This window comes from Lontra canadensis, unplaced genomic scaffold, assembly GCF_010015895.1.
Source record: "Lontra canadensis isolate GAN:19392208 unplaced genomic scaffold, GSC_riverotter_1.0 scaffold54, whole genome shotgun sequence".
NCBI classification, from domain to species: domain Eukaryota; kingdom Metazoa; phylum Chordata; class Mammalia; order Carnivora; family Mustelidae; genus Lontra; species Lontra canadensis.
Window position 1 is genome coordinate 4,881,365 of NW_022631048.1, and position 23,756 is coordinate 4,905,120.

At 40.9% G+C, this 23,756-nt stretch overlaps 1 protein-coding gene across 1 annotated transcript in view; it reads left to right on the forward strand.

Moving 5' to 3' along the window:
• The first annotated feature begins 9,567 nt into the window (after window positions 1-9,567).
• The window catches only part of STK17A (serine/threonine kinase 17a), a 39,890-nt gene continuing 25,701 nt past the window's right edge, over window positions 9,568-23,756 (forward strand). Inside the window, exons 1-2 of the mRNA XM_032874981.1 lie at window positions 9,568-9,884; window positions 20,263-20,475. Coding sequence (XP_032730872.1) covers window positions 9,679-9,884; window positions 20,263-20,475 — 419 coding nt within the window. The 5' untranslated portion in view covers window positions 9,568-9,678. The remainder of the gene's footprint in view (window positions 9,885-20,262; window positions 20,476-23,756) is intronic.

Sequence of the window (23,756 nt, forward strand, 5' to 3'; positions counted from 1 at the left end):
AATAGTAATAAAAGCTAACTTATATTTAGAACCACACTGTTCACCAGGCTCTTTTATTGCTCTTACAAAAATCACAGAAGGAATAAAAAACATTGCCTGTAAGTTTACTGCTTTTTAAAATAGTTTAGTATATAAATCAATAATTAATATTGTGGCATCTATTTTTTTAAAAGATTTTATTTATTTATTTGACAGAGATCACAAGTAGGCAGAGAGGGAAGCAGAGAGAGAGAGGGAAGCAGGCTCCCTGCTGAGCAGAGAGCCCGATGCGGGGCTCCATCCCAGGACCCCGGGATCATGACCTGAGCTGAAGGCAGAGGCTTTAACCCACGGAGCCCCCGAGCCACTGTTTAAATTAATAATGAGACTGAAGACAGAAGAGAAATTGGCATATTTACATGAGCTCATCAACAAAAAATTATAAAATGCATGAAGAACTCCAGTGCCAGGAAATCCACAGAATCTACAGATAGTATGAATGGGAGAAACTCGAAATATACCACAGTCTAAGAGAAGTATAAGGTAAGTACTTTGAAATGTCCAAACAGACAAGGAAATGATAAAATACACAAATCAGAAACAGAGATTAGAGGCCTAGAAAGGCAGGCTTGAAAAGGACAATACTGAGATTTTTTTTCCTTTTTTTTTTTTTTTTTTTTTCCCCCTGGAACAAGCCTCCTGAATTCTTTAGGTATTTAACTTGTATGAAAATGTATAGCAGCTCACAGCACTTGAAAGACATGCCTTCTAAAATAAGTGAATCTATATTTCTCATATATATGTGTTTACAAAATGTACCCTTATCATAATTGCATAGTAAAAATAAATAAATGCTCTGTTAGTTTTCATTTTATAAATTCAGGTTCAGGTTGAGATAAGAATGCACAAATGCTGAACTTCTACCCTAAGAATGTTGAACTTCAACTTTCAAAAAAAATAGATTTATAGTTGTGCAATACATATTTTTAAATTTGTTTCTCATAGTAAATATAATTTGTTTCAGTGGCAGAGCAACACATACATATACATAAATATGATTTGGGTTTAAATTACTTCTTGTTACTAATTTGCATAAATTTTAAACCAAAATTCTTTGAATTTATAGTTCATTTATTTTGAGACTATGTATGATGTGTATATAATTGTTAGGTCTCCTTGGTGGCTTGTTTCTTTTACAAATATGTAATGAACTTCTTAGTGCCCATCAATATTCACCTAAATTCTACTCTCTTGGTTATTACGAGTTATTAAGGGTTCTATGAATATCTACATTTACCTACTATGTGGATACCCATAAGATCCTTTACCCAACACACAGAGAATATGCATTCTTCCCAAGCACATGAAACATTAAAAGAAAAAAAAGACTACAATGTCTGAATAAATGCCAAAGAAATTATAGCCCCACATTCTCTGACCACAATGCAACAAAATTAAAAGCCAATGCTTAAAAAAATTATTTACCATGGGATAATAACGGAACACGAGTTATCCCTAACTCATGGAAATAGCAAAAACATCTCTTATACTTACATATTCAACTGGCCAATGAACATCTCTACTGAGTGGGCTAATAAATCATATGTGTATCAGTCAGGATTTTGATCAGGAAAGTACAGTCACTCTGATCCAGAACAAGGAATTTATTACAGAGATGGACCTTACACAGTTGTGGGAGCTGGGGAGTAAATCCGTGGAAGCTGTGCAGCTAGTGGCTGACCTGAATCGGAGGAAAAGCCAGATATTAAGCAGGAGGGAACTAGAATAAGAAGCTGAGATAAACTGAAATGAATGAGAACAAACTAGAAGCCTCCTCAGCACAGTGACCTTCTGAAAGCAATGGTTCCTTCCATCATGGAGCTGCACCCGTTTCCGACCCCCGGCTCAAAGAAACTGCAGAAAGAGATCCTTCTCCTAAACTCTTCATCCAATCCGCCAGCGATTCCTGTTGGAACTTATCGTCAATCCCGTCGCCATGTCCCTTGTCTGAGCCACAGTAATCGCACACTGATGTGACTGTCACAGTCTCCTAGCCAGCTGTCCTGTATCCAGGTCACAACGCTACAGTCTGTCCCCTACACCTCAGCCAAATCATCATTATAAGACATGTGTTAAAGCATGTCACTCCTCAGTTTCAATCCTTCAGTGGTTTCCCATTAGTTTTTAAACCCTACCATGATTCACCATGAGTTAACCTCTCTTATCTCTTACCTCTCTCTCCTAGCCACACATCCCAGACTCCTTTTCCCCTGAGAGCATTTGCAGTCATGATTTCCTCTGCTCGAAATGCTCTTCTTCTGCACGTCTGCAAGATTCCCTTCCTGGCTTTATTCAGGTCTCTCTATTGTCACCTTCTCACAAAGATATCTCCTGGCCAATCCTTCTGAAATATGGCCCCCAGTCCCTCCCTACATCCTATTTTTGCTTCATGTTTTTTCATACTACTTATCTCTACGGACATTGTCTTGTACAGTTGGCCCTTGAACAATACCAGGCTTGGGGTGCTGACTCCCCACGCAGTTGAACATCTATATATAACTTTTGACGACCCCAAAACTTCACTAGTAAATAGCCTGGTACAGACCAAAAACCTTACCAATAACATAAACAGTCAATTAACACATATTTTGTATATGTATTACATACTCTATTCTCACAATAAAGTAAGCTAGAGACAGGAACATGTTTTTAAGAAAATCCTAAGAAAAAATATGTGTATAGTACCATACGGCATTAGGATCAAGACCTGCCATTTGGGCTCCTTGCTTAGCAGGGAGTCTGCTTCTCCCTCTGCCTGCCACTCCCCTTGCTTGTGCTCTCTCTCTCTCTCTCTCTCTCTGATAAATAAAAAAAATAAAATCTTAAAAAAAAAAAAGATGACCTTTATTCTCCTCTCATTTCCTGGATATATCATCAGAAATGATTTTGTAAGCAAGTGTATTAATCTTTTTTAACACTGTGTCTTCAGATCTCAGAACTGTAAATAGTAGAAACTACTTGTAGAGTCCTGGGGGGAGTAACAATGTCATTTTCAGCTTCTAACTGCAGTCGGTTAACATACAGTGTTACATCAGCTTCAGGTGTGCAATGTAACAATTCAACGCTTCCATTTCGATACCCGGTGTTCATCACAAGTGCACTCCTTCAACGCCATAATCTATTTAACCCACCCTCCAACCCCTCCCGTCTGGTAACCATCAGTTTGTTTTCCATAATTAAGAGTCTGCTTCTTGAGTTAAGATGGTGGAGGAACAAGGGACCCTGATTTCCTCTGATCCCTAGAATTCAGCAAGATAATGATCAAATCATTCTGAACACCTGTGAAATCAATCAGAGACCTGAGAAAAGAAATGCTGCAATTCTACAAATAGAAAAGCCACCACTTTTTGGAAGGTAGGTGGTGCAGAGACATGAGTCGGGGTGATCTATCAGAGGATATGGCAGAGGGAGGGCACCTGCTTAAGGAGGTCACTGCAAAGTATTATAAGCAGCCCCAAATCAGAACTTTTAGAAGCCTGCCACGGTAGAGGATGTCCCTGGCTTAAAGGTGCTCAGGTGGTGAAGCAGGCCAGAATCCCAGGTGGGACAGTGTAGTCTCAGGATCCCTGGGGCCACTAAAAGAATGGGGGTGACTGAGTGTGGTAGGGTTCCCGGGCATCGGAGCGGGGAAGCTGTCTGTAGCCAGGCTACGCACCCACTTTTTGCTTGATGTTGCCATAAACTGATAACCGCAACTACTTTCCTGACAGGGGCCCGACAAAAGGCAGGGTGGGGAGACCTCCCTACCTCGCCAGGGAGGAGCAGTGTGGGTGCACACCCCAGGAGTCTGGAAAGTCTTGAGACTCAAAACTGGGTCCAATGCCTGAGATGAAAACACTCGGTCACAGGCTGAATGAACACAGAGTTCTAATGGAAAATAGAGGGACAAGAGGGGTTAACTGCTTTTCTGTCAGAGATCACTGAAGAATGGGGGATGAGAGCTTTCAGCTCCAGGGCTAGAGGTCTGGGCGCTGCCATATCTATCCCCCCTCTTGGTGCCGAAAGCATTGAGGGAGCAAAACAGCGCCACATAGTGCAATCCAGAGCAACTGAAATGAGCCTGGCAGGGAGGCACCAGGCCAAGGACGTCTGGTGGACCAGGCCTGCCCCTCCAGTCTCCTCACCCTCACCACAGGGGCAGGAACAACATGGGGCTCTATGTGGAGCTCTGTGTCCTACTTTTGGGGGACAGGCAGGGCAGGGCTATTACTGAGATGTAGTCAAAAATGGAAGCTCTAGCAGAAAAGATAAATGAGGCAGAAGAGAGAGTCAGTGATGTAAAAAATAAAAGGATGGAAAAGAAGGAAGCCAGGAAAAAGAGAAGACAGCTACTGGATCACCAAGGGAGACTTGAGAAATCAGCAGTGCCAGAAAGCGAAATAATACCCTGATAACAGAGGGGAGAAGGGTTATTTGAACAAATTATAGCTGAGAACTTCCCTAATCTGGGGAAAGAAATAGGCATTCAAGTCCAAGAGGCACAAGGAACCCCCCTCAAAATCAATAAAAATAGGTCAACACCTCAACATATAATAGTGTAGCTTGCAAATTTCAGAGATAAAGAGAAAAACTCCTGGAAAGACTTATCAAAAAGAAAAGAGAAAGGACCCAAATAAATAAAATCATGAATGAAAGAAGAGAGATCACAATCAACACCAAAAAAATACAATTATAAGAGAATATTATGAGCAATTATTTGCCAATAATTTAGGCAATCTGGAAGAAAATGGAAGCATTCCTAGAAACTTTGTAAACTACCACTTGAAACAGGATGAAATTGAAAACCCAAACAGGCCCATAACCAGCAAGGGAATTGAAGCAGTCATCAAAAATCTCCCAACAAACAAGAGCCCAGGGCTGATGGCTTCCCAGCAGAATTCCACCAAACACTTAAAGAAGAACTAATACCTATTCTCCTGAAGCTGTTTCAAAAAATAGACATGGAAGGAAAACTTTACAATTCATTCTATGAGGTCAGCATTACCCCGATCCCAAAACCAGACAAAGGCCCCACTAGAAAGGAGAACTACAGACCAATATCCCAGATAAACCAGGATGCAAAAAGTCTCCCCAAGATGCTACCTTACTAGGATCCAACAGTACATTAAAAGGATTATTCACCATGACCAAGTGGGATTTATTCCTGGGCTGCAAGGGTGGTTCAACATCTGCAAATCAATCAATATGATATACCACATTAATAAAACAAAGGACAAGAACCATATGATCCTCTCAATTGATGCAGTAAAAGCATTTGACAAAATACAGTATCCTTCCCTGATTAAAACTCCACAGTGTAGGGGTAGAGGGTACATCCCTCAATATCATAAAAGCTATATATGGAAAACCCACAGGGAATATAATCTTTGGTGGGGAAAAACAGAGCTTTTCTCCTTAAGGTCAGACATGACAGGGATGTCCACTATCACCACTGTTGTTCAACATAGTACTAGAAGTGCTAGCCTCAGCAATCAGACAGCAAAAAGAAATAAATGCATCCAAATGGCAAGGAAGAAGTCCAACTTTCACTCTTCATAAATGACTTGAAAGTCTGTGTAGAAAACCCAAAAGACTCCAGCAAGAAAATCGCTAGAACTGATACAGGAATTCAGTGAAGTCGCAGCATATAAAATCAAGGCACAGAAGTCAGGTGCATTTCTATGCAATAATAGGCAGAAAAAAGAGAAATCAAGGAATTGATCCCATTTACAATTGCGCCAAAAACCATAAGATACTTAGAAATAAACGTAACCAAAGTAAAGGTTCTGTACTCTGAAAACTATAGAACACTTATGAAAGAAATTGAAGAAGACACAAGAAATGGGAAAACACTCAGTGCTCATGGATTGGAAGAACAAATATTGGTAAAATGTCCATGCTACCCAAAGCAATTTACACGCTCAATGCATTCCCTATCAGAGTACTATCGGCATTCTTCACAGAGCTGGAACAAATAATCCTAATATTTGGATGGAACCAGAGAACACCCAGAAGAGCACACCAAGTTCAACAATGCATTAAAAGGATCATACACCATCATCAAATGGGATTCACCCAGAGAGGCAAGGATAGTTTAAGATCTGCAAACAAATGTGATATATACCACATCAACAAAATGGAGGAAAAAAAAAATCACATGATTATCATAATAGAGTCAGGAAAAGGTATTTGACAATAAAAATTCTGAACAAAGTCTGTATAGAGGAAATGTACTTCAACGTAACAAAGGCCATATATGACAAACCCACGGCTGACATCATAATCGACACAAAAAGATGAAAGGTTTCCTCTTAGATCAGGAAGAAGACAAGGATGGCCATTCTCTCCACTTTTAGTCAACATAGTATTGGAAGTCCTCACCACAGCAATTAGGCAAGAAAAACAAATAAAAACATCCAAATTGGAAAGGAAGAAGTAAAACTGTCACTATTTGCAGACGACATGTTATATATAGAAAACCCTAAAGCTTTCACCAAAGAGCTATTAGAACAAATGAATTCAGTAATGTTGCAGGATACAAAATTAATATGCAGAAATCTGTTGCATTTCTGTACACAAATAACAAATTATCAGAAAAAGAAATTAAGAAAAAATTTCATTTACCATTGCATGAAACAGAATGAAATACTTAGGAACAATTTCTTTTAAGATTTTACTTATTTATTTATTTATTTATTTACTTACTTATTTGACAGAGAGAGAGAGAGTGTGAGTGGGGGAAGGAGCAAAGGGAGAGGGACAAGAAGACTCTGTGCTGACCATGGAATCCGACATGGGGTTTGATCTTGGGGGTTTGATCTCATGACCTTAAGAATATGCCCTGAGCTGAAACCAAGAGTCAGATGCTCAACCAACTGAGCCTACCCAGGTGCCCCAACCTAGGAGTAAGTTTAACAAATGAAGTGAAAGATCTATATGCTAAAAATTATGAGACGTTGCTAAAAGAAACTGAAGATGACACAAATAAATGAAAAGACATGCCATACTCACAGGATGGAAGAATTAGTATTATTTCAATGCCCACCCTGCTCAAAGCAATCTACAGATTTAATGCAATCCCTACCAAAATACCAATAGTATTTTTCACAGAACTGGAACAAATAATGCTAACATTTGTATGGAACTGCCAGAGACCCAGAACAGCAAAGCAATCTTGAGAAAGAACAAAGTTGCAGGTATCATGCTTTCAGATAAAACTATACTACAGAGCTATAGTAATCAATACAGTACGTTACTTGCACAAAAACAGACACACAGATCAGTAGATCAGAACAGGGAGTCTAGAAATAAACCCATGCTTACATGGCCAATCTGTAACAAAGGAGGCAAGAACATACAATGTGGAAAAGACAGTATCTTTTAAAAGCAGTTTGGGAGGGGCACCTGGGGGGCTCTGCTGGTTAAGCAACTGCCTTTGGCTCAGGTCATGATCTCAGGTCCTGGAACTGAGCCCCACTTCAGACTCTCTGCCCAGAGGAGCCTGCTTTTCCCTTTCCCTCTGCCTGCTGCTCTGCCTGCTTGTCCTCTCTCTCTCTCTGTGTGTGTCCAATAAATAAAATCTAAAAAAAATAAAATAAAAAGCAGTCTGGGAAAACTGGGCAGCTACATACAAAAGAATAAAAGTGGACCACATTCTTATACCATATTCAAAAATAAACTCAAAGAGGATTAAAAACTTAAATGTAGACCTGAAACCATAAAAATCCTAGCAGAAAAACCAAGCAGTAAGCTCTTTATCACTCAATATTTTTTTGATGTCTCTTCAGGCAAGGGCAAAAAACCCCAAAATAAACAAATGAGCCTGTCTCTGACTAAAGTTTTGGCACAGTGAAGGAAACCACCGATAAAACAAAATATAACCCACCAAATGGGAGAAGATACTTGCAAATCATATACCTGATAAAGGGTTGATATCCAAAATATATAAAGAACTCATACAACTCAAAAACAAAAAGGAAACTACCCCATTTAAAAAAATCGGCAGAGGTCCTGAATCGACAATTTTTCAAAGAAGACACACAGATGGTCGACATACATATGAAAGATGTTCAGCATCACTAGTCATCAGTGAGATGGGAGTCCAAACCATCAGGAGATAGCCACCCACAGCTGTTAGGATGGCTATTATCAAAAAGACAAGAAATAACAAGTGTTGGTGAGGGCGTGCACTATTGGTTGGAATGTAAATTCATGCAGAAGATTCAGTGAATATATACGGAATATTACTCAGCCCTTAAAAAGAATGAAATCTAGCCATTTTCAAGAACATGGATGTATTATGTTAAGTGAAATAGGTCAGAGAAAGACAAATACCATATAATTTCACTTATATATGAAATCTAAAAACAAGACAAAACATAAACAGCCTTATAGATATATAGATACAGAGAACTGACAGGTGGTTGCCAGAGGGGAGGCAGATAGAAGAGGGACAAAATAGGTGTAGGGGATTAAGAGGCACTAAGTTCTAGATAAAAATAAATAAGTCATGAGGATGTAATGTACAACATAGGGAATATAGTGAATAATATTGTAATAACTTTGTATAGTGATAGATGGCAACTAGACCTATGATGCTGATCATTTCATAATGTATAAAAATATACTTACTATCTTGTACACCTGATGTGGGAAATCTCTGTACCTTTCAGGTAGCTTTGCTGTGAACCTAAAATTTCTCTAAAATAAAAAATCAAGTCCATTTTTAAATTTTTAAATTTTTTTTAATTATTTTTTTTTTATTTACTTATTTGACAGACAGAGATCACAAGGAGGCAGAGAGGCAGACAGAGAGAGAGGAGGAAGCAGGCTCCCCGCTGAGCAGAGAGCCCGATGTGGGGCTCGCTCCCAGGACCCTGAGATCATGACCTGAGCTGAAGGCAGAGACGTTAACCCACTGAGCCACCCAGACGCCCCTAAAGTCCATTAAAAAGAAACAAACAACCCTAATATTTAGAAAAAATACCAGACGAGAGCACCATGTTAAATACAGAGAAGACTATAGACATATAATACTGCGTATTGCATAGGGCTAGAGTAAGGGGTTAATAATATTTACTCAACTTCTGCTTCCAGATTTCCTCCCAGTGTGTGAAGGAACGAGGTGCCCTGGTCAACTCCCCGTGCTGTACAGCAGCCCGGCTGGGAGTCTCTTAACAACCCGCCCCCTGCCACCAACGGCCCGCGCCCAAGGTAAAGCGCCAGCTGGCAACACTTAATGCCTTTCACTGGCGGAGGGATCAAGTTTTGGGGCACTCAGATGTTCAACAGGTGTGTAACTGGCTGGGGCCGGGAGCCCTGGCTTCGGAAGGGTAGTGCCGCTTTTCTTCTCCCCCAGGCCGGAGGACCCCCCAGGCTGCACTCTCTCCCTCTCGGCTGCAGAGGGAGCGCGTGAGATACCCTGCGCTCCCGACTCCGCGCGGGCCGGCGAGGGGCGGGGCGAGGGGCGGGCCAGGGGGCGGGGCGGGACGTGGGCAGGACGCCGGGAGTACGCCCGCCGCAGTTAAAGCGCGCTGACTGGGGGGGAGAGCGGCTTCCTGGAGGCTCTTGGGTCCGCGCGAGGCGGCTGCAGGTGGGACCGTTACCCGCGGGCAGCCGGGAGCGAGCGGGGCGGACGGAAAGGAAGCGTGCCGGTCCACCATGATCCCCCTGGAGAAGCCCGGCAGCCGCGGCTCCCCCTCGGCCGCCGCCTCAGGGTCGGGCCGGGCGGGCAGGAGTCTGGGCGCGCCGCGCCGGCCGCCGCCCCCACCTCAGGCCCGCGGGCTGCTGACGGAGATCCGCACCGCGGTGCGCACCGAGCCCTTCCAGGACGGCTACAGCCTGAGCCCGGGCCGGGAGCTGGGCAGGTGAGGCGGGCGGGGCCCGGCGGCCGATAAGTGCCAGAAGCCGGCGGGCGGGCGCCGTGGGGGTGGCGGGCCCGGGGCCGATAGCGCGCGCCGTGACTTGGCACAAACTTGGGTGCGGGCGGCGGTCGGGGCGGTCGAGTCGCAGCAGCCAGGCCTCCGCGCGCCCCGGCTTGTCCCCGCAGCCGGCGAGGCGCTCCCCGGCGTGCGGCTTTCACCCGGGAGCGGGTGTGACCGAGTCTCCCGACGGCGGGGACCGGGGCCGTCAGCCCCGTCTCTGCGCAGGCCCTTCCGGCATCTGAGGCGTTTTCCACGCGGGGCAGCGAGGGGGGCGTGGGAGCTGCGTGCACTTCCCGGGGGAGCCGCAGCTGCGGACTCGGCGCTGGCTTCGCCCTTCAGCTCGCGTGTGTGTGCTCGGTCCCCTCCGTGGCCGTGGGAAGGCGAAGCGGGGCGTGACGGCTTCCGCTGCCCCCGCGCCGGGCGGACGTCTCAGCCTCGCGCCGACTTCGTTTTCGCTTTCTTGGTTTCGTGCGATTTTAGTTGTGAAGTACTTAGGTCTCTGTGGCCCAGTTCACGTCGGTTTTACTCCCAGGCTCTTGGCCCTCGCCTCGCTCTTTCTTTCCCCTCTGCTCCACGCCGGCCGTCGTCCTCTCCTCCCGCCGCCGCTCTCCATTCGGCTCTTCGTAAAAACTGTGAAAGGCGAAGGCTTGCTTGGAGACCTTACACTGTGTGCTGATGAGGGGTGATGGAGGGCCAGGGGTCTGGGGACCCCGACTCCCCTTTTCCTTACGAACGTTTGGAGAAGTCCGAAGCGTCGGTGTTGGCGTCAGACCCGAGCGCGTTCAGCCTGGCCGGCTCGCTCCGTCTGCCTTCGAGTGGGTCACTTCGACCCCTGCTTTCTCACCCATAAAATCAGGGTCATGACCGTGCCCGCCTCCCTCGCGGGGGTGCTGTGCAGGTGACAGGCCTGTAAAGCACATGCTGCAGGTCCTGGCACAGAGCAGTCCGTAAACGTCAGCCGTTGCTGCAGACGGCTGTCCGGCTTGCCAGACAGCACCACGGTGGGATGGGGCAAGGGCCTGACGGTGGAGACTGCCTTCACCTGGGGTCCTGGGAAAAGAGGGTCTTGTAACATCGCTCACAAGCAGTATTTAAAAAGCTCAATTTTGCATATATTAAGCTGGCTTTTAGAAATAGGGGTTGGGGGTTTTTTGGTTTTTTGGAGGGGAATCTACCTTAAACCTGTCATCCTTATTCCAGATGTTAACCAAAGGAAGAATACCTTTCAGAGCAAGATACACTTCGCTATGGTGCGCACTAATTTTTTTTTCAAGATTTTATTTATTTATTTGACAGACAAAGATCACAAGTAGGCAGAGAAGCAGGCAGAGAGAGGGGGAAGGAGGCTCCCTGCTGAGCAGAGAGCCGGATGTGGGGCTCGATCCCAGGACCCTGAGACCATGACCTAAGCCGAAGGCAGAGGCTTTAACCCACTGAGCCACCCAGGCGCCCCATGGTGCGCGCTAATTAACTGGATCTGTACACACTTTAAGTGTGACAATTAGTTATACCAGAGAAGGCCTAGAGAGCTACCGACTCAGCCAGGTATTCTAACTCATCGAAATTCCAGACATTGTGAAGTAGCCCTGGTCTCCTGAAAAGGGGAAAACTAAGACTTTCTATTATTTGGTTGTCTGGCTTCCTTCCACAGAGGGAAAACTGGCATTACAAAACCGAAATATCTTTAGGTGGCAAGCACTGTCTTGTAGAGTTTATAATAAATGACTTAATGTGAAAAATTGATTTGTACCCTACCAGGTGTTGATACTAATTCCTCCAGGAATGTTCTTTTCAGTTCTTATTTTTGTCTGTGTTGTAACATTCACTTGCCTACAGGTATTTATCTTTTGCAAATATATTACCTATATTTATATGCTTACATAAGTTTGTTTACAAAAGTTATAACTCCGGAAGCAGCAGAACAGTGCAATTAGATAGCTACTTGATGTAAGAACCTAAAACAGAAAAACCAAATGAATGTATTTGTTTCTCTTTGGTTCCTTTTTTTTTTTTTTTTTTTTTTTTTTCTTTTTTTTCTTTTTTCTTTTTTCTTTTTGTCACGGAGAGGTTTAATGAAGTGATAAAGACCATGGTCTTTGGAGTCAGACAGGCTGTGGTCGAATCTTAGCTCTTTACCACTTACATGCACTCGAGTAACTTAACCATTTATTGCCTCCCAGTTGTAGAGAGAATTAAATAGAACACATCTATAGCATTAAGGCTGTGCCTTTCTTAAGGGGAACACTCAATGAATGTAATTCATTGTGTAACAATAAATGTTCTTTTACATGTAACCAGAAAGCAAAAATAAGAAAACCTGCACAATTTTATGCTTCTGTCTGTGGTGAAAGTAGTGAAATCTCATTGCAAAACAGACAGGAACTGTTTAGAACTCTCAGGAAGCAAAAGTTCTGTTTTCTGTTATTAGCAGTTTCTGTTTAAGGTTTATAAATTTTGCCTGTATATTATGGTTCTGACATAATTGTTTATTCATAATCTTTTCTGTAATAAGAAAGGTGTCTTTTTTTCCAGCTATGAACTGTGGTTGCATTTCTGGTATAACTAATTGATCTCATTCTGATACAGAATTCACAAAATTATCTGTTATATTTTAATGATGTAGTAGGAAAAAGAGAAGATCTATTTGCTACATTCTATGGCCTTTCATTTAGTCAAAAATATTGAAGAGATGAGAAGAGATAAATGTTCAAAGAAACTGAGTTCTTTAAGAAGTTACCATTTTTTATCTTACACAAAATTAAAGCTTTCAGTGAAATGGTTGAAGAGAATTTTTGAAGTGGTCAATTTTGGTTCTATAGTAATGAGAGGTTGTGATTTTGATTTTTTTAAAGAAATGTCAGGTCATATTTGATGTTTCCAACAGAGTCCATAGCAACCTAAATGTGGGTAAATATAGGATGTAAAATTTTGTTTCTTGAAGCTTGACTTGTTATTGATAAAGCTTGTTACCTTTCAGTCGGGATATGTGCCAGTGTAAACCACATAAATGATTATAGGTACAGGAGACATGACCTTGGGTTCTGAGAATTTTTTCATAATATTGATTCCCCTTGAGCTTGAAAGTATAGGAACAAAAATTTGCTTCTAGAAATTTAAAATAGTACAAATTTCACATTGAATGATTTGCCTTACACGTGTTTTCATTATTTAGTCCTCAACTTTAACACTTTTTATGCATTGATAAATTTTATCTTAAGAAAAAAAGGATTTTTAAATCCAAAAGAATATCTTTTGTTTATTAAATTATTACATACTGATAGTTGAATTTCCCCATGAGAAAAAATATGAATTCTCTGCTGAACGAGTATTTCATAAATACTTTACGGTTATACAGGTGCTTTCAGTTGTATTATCTTACTTAATTCTCACATGCACGTTTGGGAAGTCATTTTCTTTCCCTTTTCTTTTCTTTTCTTTTCTTTCTTTTTTTTTTTTTTTTAAAGATTTTACTTATGTATAGAGAGAGAGCTCCAGCAGGGGGAACTGCAGAGGATGTATAGAGAGAGAGCTCCAGCAGGGGGAACTGCAGAGGGAGAGGGAGAAGCAGGCTCACTGCTGATCAGGGAGCCGGATATGAGGCTCAATCCCAGGAACCTGGAATCCTGACCTGAGACTAAGGCAGATGCTTAACTGACTGAGCCACCCAGGCACCCCCCGGGAAGTCCCATTTTCAATGAGAAAACCAAGGCAGAGATTGACGGAGTCTTATGAAAGACTGCTGAGCTGGCACTCTTTGAAATCCCTTCTGTTATATAAGTCAGATGTTTCTCAAAGAATAATCTGCAGTCTGCCTTGTAGCTGAAGCAGTTTCTCATAGTTTTTATGAGAGGACATGAGTTCCATGTTGGGACGAACTCTTATGAAGCTTCTGTGTCATATAGTTTCCTCTTCAGTCGGGCTTTATGGTAGATAGGGATGTTGTGTATTGTGTACTCTCAACTAGAGTAACTAGAATAAGAAGGGATTATTATCAGAAAATAAGAGAATGTTCAAGCTGAAGGAGGGCAGGTATATTTCAGGAACTGCGTGTTCTTTACCTGGATTCATGGCTGTAGATAATGGCTTCAGGCTTTTGTACCTTACAACTACTTGAGCATGTGTCATAAATTATAATTCATAATTTCTTTAGAAATTAAGACCTTTCTGGGGTATGTGACTGGCTCAGTCAGTTGAGCTGTTGACTCTTGATTTCTGCCCAGGTCATGATCTCAGGATCCTGAGATCCAGCCCTACATAGGGCCGCACGCTCACTGGAGAGTCTGCTTGAGGATTCTCTCTTCCTCTGCCCACCTTCCCTGCCCCCCTACCCCCATCTCTCTCTCTCTCTCTCTCTCTCTGTCTCGCAAATAAATAAATAAATCTTTAAAAAGAAAAAAAGAAATGAAGACCCTTGGTAAGTAATATTGTCCATGTAGAAGTTGCCTTGTTTTAGGATGGATATTATTTAAGATTTCTTGGCCACTAGTGATTAGTTTGAAGAGTATTTACCAGTAGTTGTGTGTAATCTGATATTTTTGGAAGGATTAAAAAAAATGGCTATGTTTGTGGTTCAGCAGCAGGGTTACTTAGCAAGTTCTAAGGCAGATACTTCATTGAGTCAGCTGTTCTAATTTTGGAAAGTTGGGACTTACAATGTTAAAATCTTAATTTAAAATGTACATAAACTTGGTGTGCCTGGGTGGCTCGGTTGGTTAAGTGTCTGCCTTCAGTCCAGGTCATGATCCCAGGGTTCTGGGATGGAGACTACATCAGGCTCTCTACTCAGCAGGGAGTCTGCATTACCCTCTCCCTCAGCCCCTCCCCCCACACAGGCTCTCAAAATAAATAAAATCTTAAAAAAAAAAATATAGTCACTTCTTAGACTTTTGGCTAAGATCAAGTGTAAAAAAATACATTAACTTGAGGATTAAAGAATTTCAACCTCTCCATAAAGCTATATGTAACAAAATTTTATAAAATCAGATTATTGAACCAAGTGCATCAGAAAGCTAAGTAGCTATTGTCATTGATTCACCTATTCAGGTAAAGAAGAAGGAACTACAATTTTTGAGGGAAATTTTATATCAAGTAGAGAGTTCAAGTTAGCCACCTTCAAAATTTCTCTGTTCTAGGATTCTTCTTTATAAATCACTATCATTATAGATCTGAAGTTTGTGCCCCCCAAAATAAAAATAGTTACTGATTACTGATCATTTGTTGAATGCTATACACTGTAGAGATGTAATTTTGTTTAGTCTTTACTATCTTGCAAGGTTAAGTGCCATCAACCTAATCTTACAGATGAGGAATTCAGGCTCAGAAATAGTTGAGTAAATTGCCTAAGATTATGCAGTTACAAGCCAGAATGGAAAATAGTTTGTCTTTTAAAGCCCTGCCTGTTCTTGTCACTCATGCTGATAGCTGATCTGAAGGACTCACTGACTTTTACACTTAGGATCCATAGATATTTTGGGTTCTGCTGGTTTCCTTTCAGAGGTAAGGAAGACAGGTAGGATCTGTTCTAGATCTTTCTGGAGTGGAACTTCTTACATTTAATAGCACTCCAGTGCTATTAAGTAAATGTTCTATATTAAGCACATAAGGCACTTTGCTAGTATCTGGCAATTATTCTCAAATGTAACAAATCAGTCACTATTTCCTTTATCAACAAGAAGACATGTCACCTGGGAAAATAACATTTGAGCTCAGCCTTAATGAATGGATGGAATTCCAGTAATAGTGATGAAAGATACTCCTCCGACCATTGGCAATAAAATAAATAAGCACAGTGGCAGAAAAATTCAGTGAAAGAGGGAATAGCAAATAGTCTGATGTGGTTAAAATATTAAACTTCATAAGATTAAGTTGCCATAGAACTTTTATTTAATAAAAAACAGGAACAGTTGTGTATATTCAGCGTGCTTATCTGATACCCTATTTGAGCACCTGCCATGTGCAGGGCACTATGGAGATACAAAGATGAATGATAAGTGAGGTCTAACTAGGGACCTCCTAGCCTAGCTAGGGAAACAGGCATAGTGCAACAAATGGTACTATGTCAGACCAATTTAAATAACATGTGCAAACCCATCCAAACCTGTTACCATCCTTATAATCAGTCTGTCAGTTGATGGTACCACGTTTATCCAGTGCTCAGGTAAAAATCTGCTTCCAGATTTTTGTGGAACAAAAAAGTGCTTCCACTTTTCCCTTTTCCCCTCAGCTCTGCCTGCAGTTCCATCTGCCAAGGAATGCTTATGAACTTTGACCCCTCTTTTAAATGCATCGTCTTTTCCTACCCTCTATGCTGCTGTTTTACTGGAGACCTACTACCTTAAATTATTTTATTGGTTTCCCTAGTTTCTAGTTAACATTTTGCAATAAACTGTTAATAACACTATCAGAATTATCTTTAAAAATTTTATTTTAAAAATTCTAACAAGTGCCCATTTTTACTGAGAGAGTCCAAACTCCTTAGCGTGTCATACTTCTTAAAGATGTGCACCACACCTTCCTAAGTTAGGCCTTAGCAATGCCAAGATGACAAAACCCAGGAGGCTTAGACTGGTGGATCTAACTCGATGTCCTTCCTCTAATTATTTGTTGATGTATCTTTACTTTCCCATCTCTTTGCAATGCATTATCATTCAGTGGTTCTGAAATATATTGACTTTTTATATTCCCCCCACCAAAAACTATTTCATACAAACCTGAGTTGTCAGTTTGGTGTGTAATAGTGAACCACAGATTTTTGTGAAATGCATGGAGAACTCAGTAAATTGTGATAACTGTGTAGTCCAGGAAGAATTTTGGCTAAATCAATAAAGAAACCAGATGTGAAACAAACATCTTATGCCCTTTGAATCTCATCAGCTTCAAGTCTGTATATTAACTGTGGCCACTAGTGTCCGGAGAACACTTTATTTTATCTTTTTGCCCAAGTAACCTGAAATTCAGGCTTTAGATACAATCATTGTTTTTACCACGAAGCTGTGGTAAAACGTGCATATTTCAATCCTTGAGGGGTGTAACATTTAAACACTGTGATGATATAATTCTTAATGTGTTCACTAGGACTCCGCACCTTGAATGCTGAATCTCCCATTTCTGGGTACTGTGTTGCTCTACAGAAAGAACAGTCTCAGAAATCTTATCTTCTTTGTACTCTTCAAGGGTTGTTTCAAGGGTTCCCCTCCCATTGCACCAGTCATCTAGAGGTGAAGGCAGTACAGGTTTCCTCAAAACCCTCATGATCTGCTGTTCTTGCTGTCAGTTTTAGTATCAGAATGACGGACGAGTTTCTTCAGTGTGGGATAATGCAGGGCTTGGCTGACAGTTGCTGGCCGCCTATTTTTGTAAGGCTCCTAAGCTATATAGAATGACTTTTACATTTTTAAATAGTTGAAAAAATCAGTAATATTTGATAACATGGAAATTTTATGAAATTCACATTTCAAAGTCCATAAAGTGTTTTGTTTTGTTTTGTTTTAACCTAGAGTCACCCATTCATTTACCGTTGTCTGTGCTTTCATTTTACAATAGCGGACTTGCATAGTGGTAACAGAGACCAGCAAGACCAAAAATATTTGCTATCTCCCCCTTTACAGAAAAATGTGCTGACTTCCAATATAGTACATGACACGGTGGAGAGAAAAGAATAAACCTAAAACTGTGAAGAGTGCTTCCACAAAAACAAAGGCGGTGTCCAGACTAGTCACTGGTGGGGGTGGAGAGCCACGGGAACTGTGCTGGCGACCCTAAGAAATGGTTGTATGGCTCCAGATGTCGAATTGAGTATGGGTCTCCTTCCTGTTTTTGCCTCTGGTTCTGGAATTTAGCAATAACTTTTCTGTAAAAGGGCTCCCAGAGTTTGTAGGTTTGCAATGTGTCTGAATCCCTTTCTCTTTTGAGTCATTTGTCTTCCCATCTATTCAAAAATACACATTCAGGCCAGATATGAAGTCGTATTTTACTTACTGCAGAGTACTGCATTGCCTGGAATGTTAAGTGTGTGAACAGTGAACATTTGTGTATTTGATGGAAGAGTATTTTCAAAGCAGTTCAGCAGAGTCATTTCTAAATTACCAGGATCATGCTTGCTGTCAATTATATATGTTGGCCTGTTTTTTATAAATGAAACTTTCTCTCTTTTTCTCTTTTGAAACTTCTGACATAGTAATAATTTGATTCTTCTTATTTTTTTAAAGATTTTATTTATTTGAGAGCGAGAGAGAGCACAAGTGAGGGGCAGAGGGAGAGGGAGAAGCAGACCCCGCACTGAGCAGGGAGCCCAGTGTGGGGCTTGATCCCAGGAACCTGAGACCATGACCTGAGCTGAAGGCAGATGCTTAACCAACTGAGCCACCCAGGCGCCCCTGATTCTTTTAATATCTATGATTTTTTTTCTCAAAAGTCATCAGGAATCTTTTAAAACTTGATAGAGATGTTAGTCTAATGATTTTGTGGAGTAAAATAAAAGGCATTAGTCTGTGATGAATAGGTTTATGATTTAATCCCTCTAAGCATCTCTAGGCATCTTTCACATTTTTGTGAACAAAAAGAACTTTGATCTGAACGAGGGTGCTGTGCTGTTAAGGTAGATTGTTACTTATGTGAGCAACTACGTTCACAGTTATACCTAAGGATATATCCTTTAACATTTTTATTAGTGGGGGGTTACAAAAGTATAAAGTGCATGAAAAATATATTTGTGGTTAACAGCCGCTAGGAAGGAAGAATTAGTACTCAAAATTACATCAATAGTCTAGAATGCTGGGTCCAAACCTAGAATAATGAGAAAGTCTTCAGAACATTTATGGGGATAAGGAATGATTGAAAATTGGAAAAAGAAGGGGCGCGTGAGGGCTCAGGTTGTGATCCCAGGGTCCTGGGATGGAGCTCTCTGCTCAGCGGGGGGCCAGCTTCTTCTGCTCCCTCTGCTTCTGCCCCACCCCACTTGTACTCTTTCTCTCTCCATCTCTCTCAAATAAAATCTTAAAAAAAAAAATGGGAAAAGGGAGTAGCAGTTAACAGATCCCAGCTTCCATTAATACCCAATAGATTTGCATTTGGAAGAGAACGGTCTTTCTGTACTGCTCAGCAAAAAGCCCAGACTCAACAGCCCTTCACTTTAGGCTTGTGATGAAAATCTTATTAAAATAATATGTACCCAAGAGTGGAAGAAACAACCTCACAGTTTGAAAGAAGACACTGATACTGGCAGTAGGTTAAAAAAAAGAAAGAAAAGAAACCAGAAACAAAAACTGATTCCTAAGCTGCCTTCCAACTTAAAGATTGGGTATTTTAGGTGATGACTATCACAAATTAATGATTTGTTTGATTAATAACTTTTTATTTAGCACTTACTTTGTGACAAATCCCATGTTGAACAATTGCTATGTATTATATGGTTGAATTCTTACACAACCCTGTCAAGTGGGTTCTGGTGTGTCCTCTTTTACAGATAAGGAAGATGAGATTTAAAAAGGTTTAATGAGGGGCACCTGGGTGGCTCAGTGGGTTAAAGCCTCTGCCTTCGGCTCAGGTCATGATCCCTAGGATCGAGCCCCACATTGGGCTCTCTGCTCAGCGGGGAGCCTGCTTCATCCTCTCTCTCTGCCTGCCTCTCTGCCTACTTGTGATCTCTGTCTGTCCAATGAATAAATAAAATATTAAAAAAAAATAAAGGTTTAATGAATTGCCCAAGTGGGCTGCAGAGCTGTTTCTGGGATTCAAACCCATATCTAATTCCAGAACTCATAGCCTTAATTTGCTTAGTTTGTTAACACTCACTCCCCTGTGACTTCCTTATAAGTTTAATAACAAATCATAGTGTAGTGTATCAAAATGATGCTTGTTGTATCTCTCTTTATAGGAAAACAAGACAGTTCCAGCTGATGCTGTAGTTGAAATATATAAATGAGATTCCTAACTTTTGTAGTTTTGAAAGGCAATATAGTATTAGTCAATTCAGTTCTTTTAGGAATTCTGATAATCAGTTTCTCTTAACAAGCCTAATACCTTTTTTCAAGATTCAAATCATTCTTATGTATAAATGTAAAAAAATAAATTGTATAACTGCAAAAAATATTGACTTTAATATATGGTTATTCTCTTTTCAGAAGTAATTTTGCAGGTTTACCAGTTACATTTTATCTGATTAGAGCTGTACCTATTGAATTCCTAAGTGGTAGTCCTGCATTTGTGATTGAATATGGTCTGAATTTGATTATCCACTGATGAATATTTGGACATTTTATGAAAGTTTACCATCTCTAGAAAGTTGTCGAGTTTAACAGGGAATGTTTTTGTTCAATTCTAGGGGGAAATTTGCAGTGGTGAGGAAATGCATAAAGAAAGATTCTGGAAAAGAATTTGCAGCAAAGTTCATGAGAAAAAGAAGAAAAGGTCAAGATTGTCGGATGGAAATAATTCATGAGATTGCTGTTCTTGAACTCGCACAGGACAATCCTTGGGTCATTAATTTACATGAAGTCTATGAAACACCATCAGAAATGATCTTAGTTCTTGAATAGTAAGTATTGTTTTCCTTAGAGTTTGTTAGATAGTCCATACTTCATAGGATGCTAGTCACCTGTGATATGTGTTGTAGCCTAGCTCTGGAAATCTGAAGATTTTCCAGAACTTTCTCATGTGTTTCTCTTGTTAATTTGGAAAATACCAAATTAAGAAGAATGCATGTATATTAGATTTTTTATTTTCATTCTTTAATGAAATTCTTCTGATAGTAAAGTTCTCTTGTGTTCTTATTAGAGGCACTCTTCATAAACTAAGTGATACCAAGGTAATATTAAAATAAGAGACATTTCACAGTCTCTTACATGTTCATATAGTCTGAGTTAACATTCTCCTTTCTTTCAGAAACAATTGTTTGATTCATACCATGTTTTCATTTGAGTAAGTAGGGACTGTATAGGAAACAGCTTCGGAAAATGGACAGTTTTTTCTTCTTAAGAAATCCATTTTCCCTCTCTGCTTCTCCTACTAAAGGAAATGATTGATAGATTTGAGTAATATAAAAGTCTTAACTACATCAAGAAATACAAAATGAAAAGACAAGCTCAGGGAGAATAGTTTTATCTGTTCATCCAAAATGCTTAAAATTTATTTACTCTGTAACTAGATGTTACAAATTACACAAAAACGTGAACCTCCCAGTTTAAAAACAATGGCCAAAGGATATGTTAAACAAAATTTCAACCAAGTAAAGTTGAAAATCTGATCATCTTTATTAAGCGATTCTAGCAAGTGGAGGGCAGCTCCAAGGAGTTGTAAAAAGTGGACAGGTTTTCTAGGAAGGAGGGTGTGGCAAGAAGTTATTAGCAAAAGAGGAAAAAAAAGGATTGTTTCAGGCAACATCACCTTCCCTTATGGGGAGGGCAGGGGGTCTTATTAGGTGCATTACCTCATCTTCTTTTGGGGGTATGGATAGGCCCATGTGAGATTCCTTGCTGATGCTGGTCAGAAATTTTCTGACTGACTGGTTAAGACTTATACTTCTAGGGGCGCCTGGGTGGCTCAGTGGGTTAAGCCTCTGCCTTCAGGTCAGGTCATGATCTCAGGGTCCTGGGATCGGGCCTTGCATCGGGCTCTCTGCTCGGTGGGGAGCCTGCTTTCCCCTCTCTCTCTCTCTGCCTTACTCTCTGCCTACTTGTGATCTCTGTCAAATAAATAAATAAATAATCTTGAAAAAAAAAAAAAAAAGACTTATACTTTTGGGGGAGGTTGAAACTGCAATTAGGTTAGATATGAAGCCCCAGTTTGGTGACTTGTTGATCTTGTGACACCAGGTTGGGCCTATGCTTTTCTTTTTAACAGATATGAAGGGAAATTCCACATAGATGTACATATATATAAATGGCCTATATGTATATGAAAAATATTGATTCTTGGGATTTTTATAATGTAAATTTAAAAATATTTTCCCTTACAAGAGTGGCAGAGATCATAAAGAAAAAGTGATGTTCGTGGGTTGAACCATCTGATTTATGCTACAGGTGGGAATATTAATTGGTGCAACTTTTCTGGAGGACAGATTGGAGTTGTGTATCAAAAATTGAAAATGATGACGATGAACACTCTTTAATCCAGCAATTTCACTTACATATTTTTCCACAAGGAAATAATGGGGCAGTTGAGCAAAGATGTGTTAGAAAATATTAAGTGAAGGCTTTTTTTAATGTAACAAAAAAGAAATAACCTAATTGTTTAATAGAAAGTGCTCAGTTGGTTAAATAAGTGATAATGTCACAAAGTGAGTTACTGTGCAATCATTTAAAAAGCTAAGGTGGATATAAACGTTTCAACATAGATTTTTTTAAAATATTGTTAAAAAGGAAAAAGTTACAAATGTGTAGTATTGTTCTTAAAATATTTGAAAGTTTGTAGAAAGCAAATTCTAGATGGCTAAAATAGTGCCTTCCTCTTGATAATGTAATTCAAGAGCATTGTGTTCATAAATTTTAATTCAGTAATTTCACTTAGGAATCCCTTCTAGAGAAGTTATAAAATGTGTTTCACATAGGGTATTTTTAATTATAATAATAAAAATATTAAAAATGACGGGATGGTTAACAAATGTAGTCTATGTGGATCATATCTGAATAGAGTTTTCTAACTTAAAAAAAAGTTGGTCTAGGAATCTCATATATAAATCCCCTGCCTACCTAGATTTTGGTTTCCAGTTTGTTTTGGAGAGGATCAAGGCATGACTGGAATTTGATCTAGAAAAGACTGTGTGAAATGCTACTCTCCGACCAGATCTCATTCCTCTCCTGTTCCTGCCAAACCTGCTCTTCCGCCTTTAATCCGGGGCTCTTCCCAGGTCTCCCGGTCTTTCTGAGGGCTCCCGACTCGCTTCCTTCCTGGGATTCCCTTTGCTTCGGTGGCTAGTTCAGCTAGTCTCTCACCAGCACCTCACGTTATTTCCTTCTTCCTCCCAGTCTCAGATGAGCTTTCGCTGTCCTTGGGTAGTTCTTTACCTAATCTCTCATTCTTTCAAGGTGCCCCGCCCCGCAACCGCCCCCACCAGGATCTACTCAAAACCTTTAACACACTCACTACATCACCTGCTTCCCATCTTTTCTGAGATACCTGGCCCTTTGTCCCCTTCCTGGAGAGAGTAAAGGCTGGCAGGCACTCCCAAAGCATCCCTCACCCCTTCGCTTCTATCCGAAGATTCCACTGCTTAACTCTGAGGCTAAGACCTTAACTTGTGCTCTTTAACTGTCTTCTTTTCTAGGGCCGTAGTTTTGTTTTAAGGTGAGTTCACTGACCTCTCTCAGCTTTTCAGTCCCTCTTCCAAGGGGGTGCTCTGCCCTTGTCTTCCAGTGTGGCTGTCTCTCTTATCCTAAAATTCCTTTTCCTCAGCTTTGACTGTCTTTAAACCATGGTTCTGGCTTGCTTTGTCCTTTCCTGCCGTACTCTCTAAAGAAGCAGGCTGTGTTTACAGCTTTCCTCACCTCGTCCGTCCGTGTAGTTCTCGGCCGATCCTCGCATGGGCCACGGGCCGGTGCGCCGTGACTCTCCGCTGCTGCACCTGCTCTTCCCAAACCCTGTTTGCCAAAATCCGTCTCCTCTTTTCAGCGCTCACTCCACTTCTTACTCTCTGTAAACCCTTTGTTGTATTATACCTTCTTTCTTGAAATGATCTTCTTTCTTGGCTTTCAGGGTCTCTCTTTTTTTTTTTTTTTCTTTTAAATCTGTCACAGCCTTTCACCCTGCTTCTGCCGTGTGAATACAAGTGCTCCCCAGAGTTCGTTAGTGGCATTCTTGTCATGCATTTATATCTGTGCA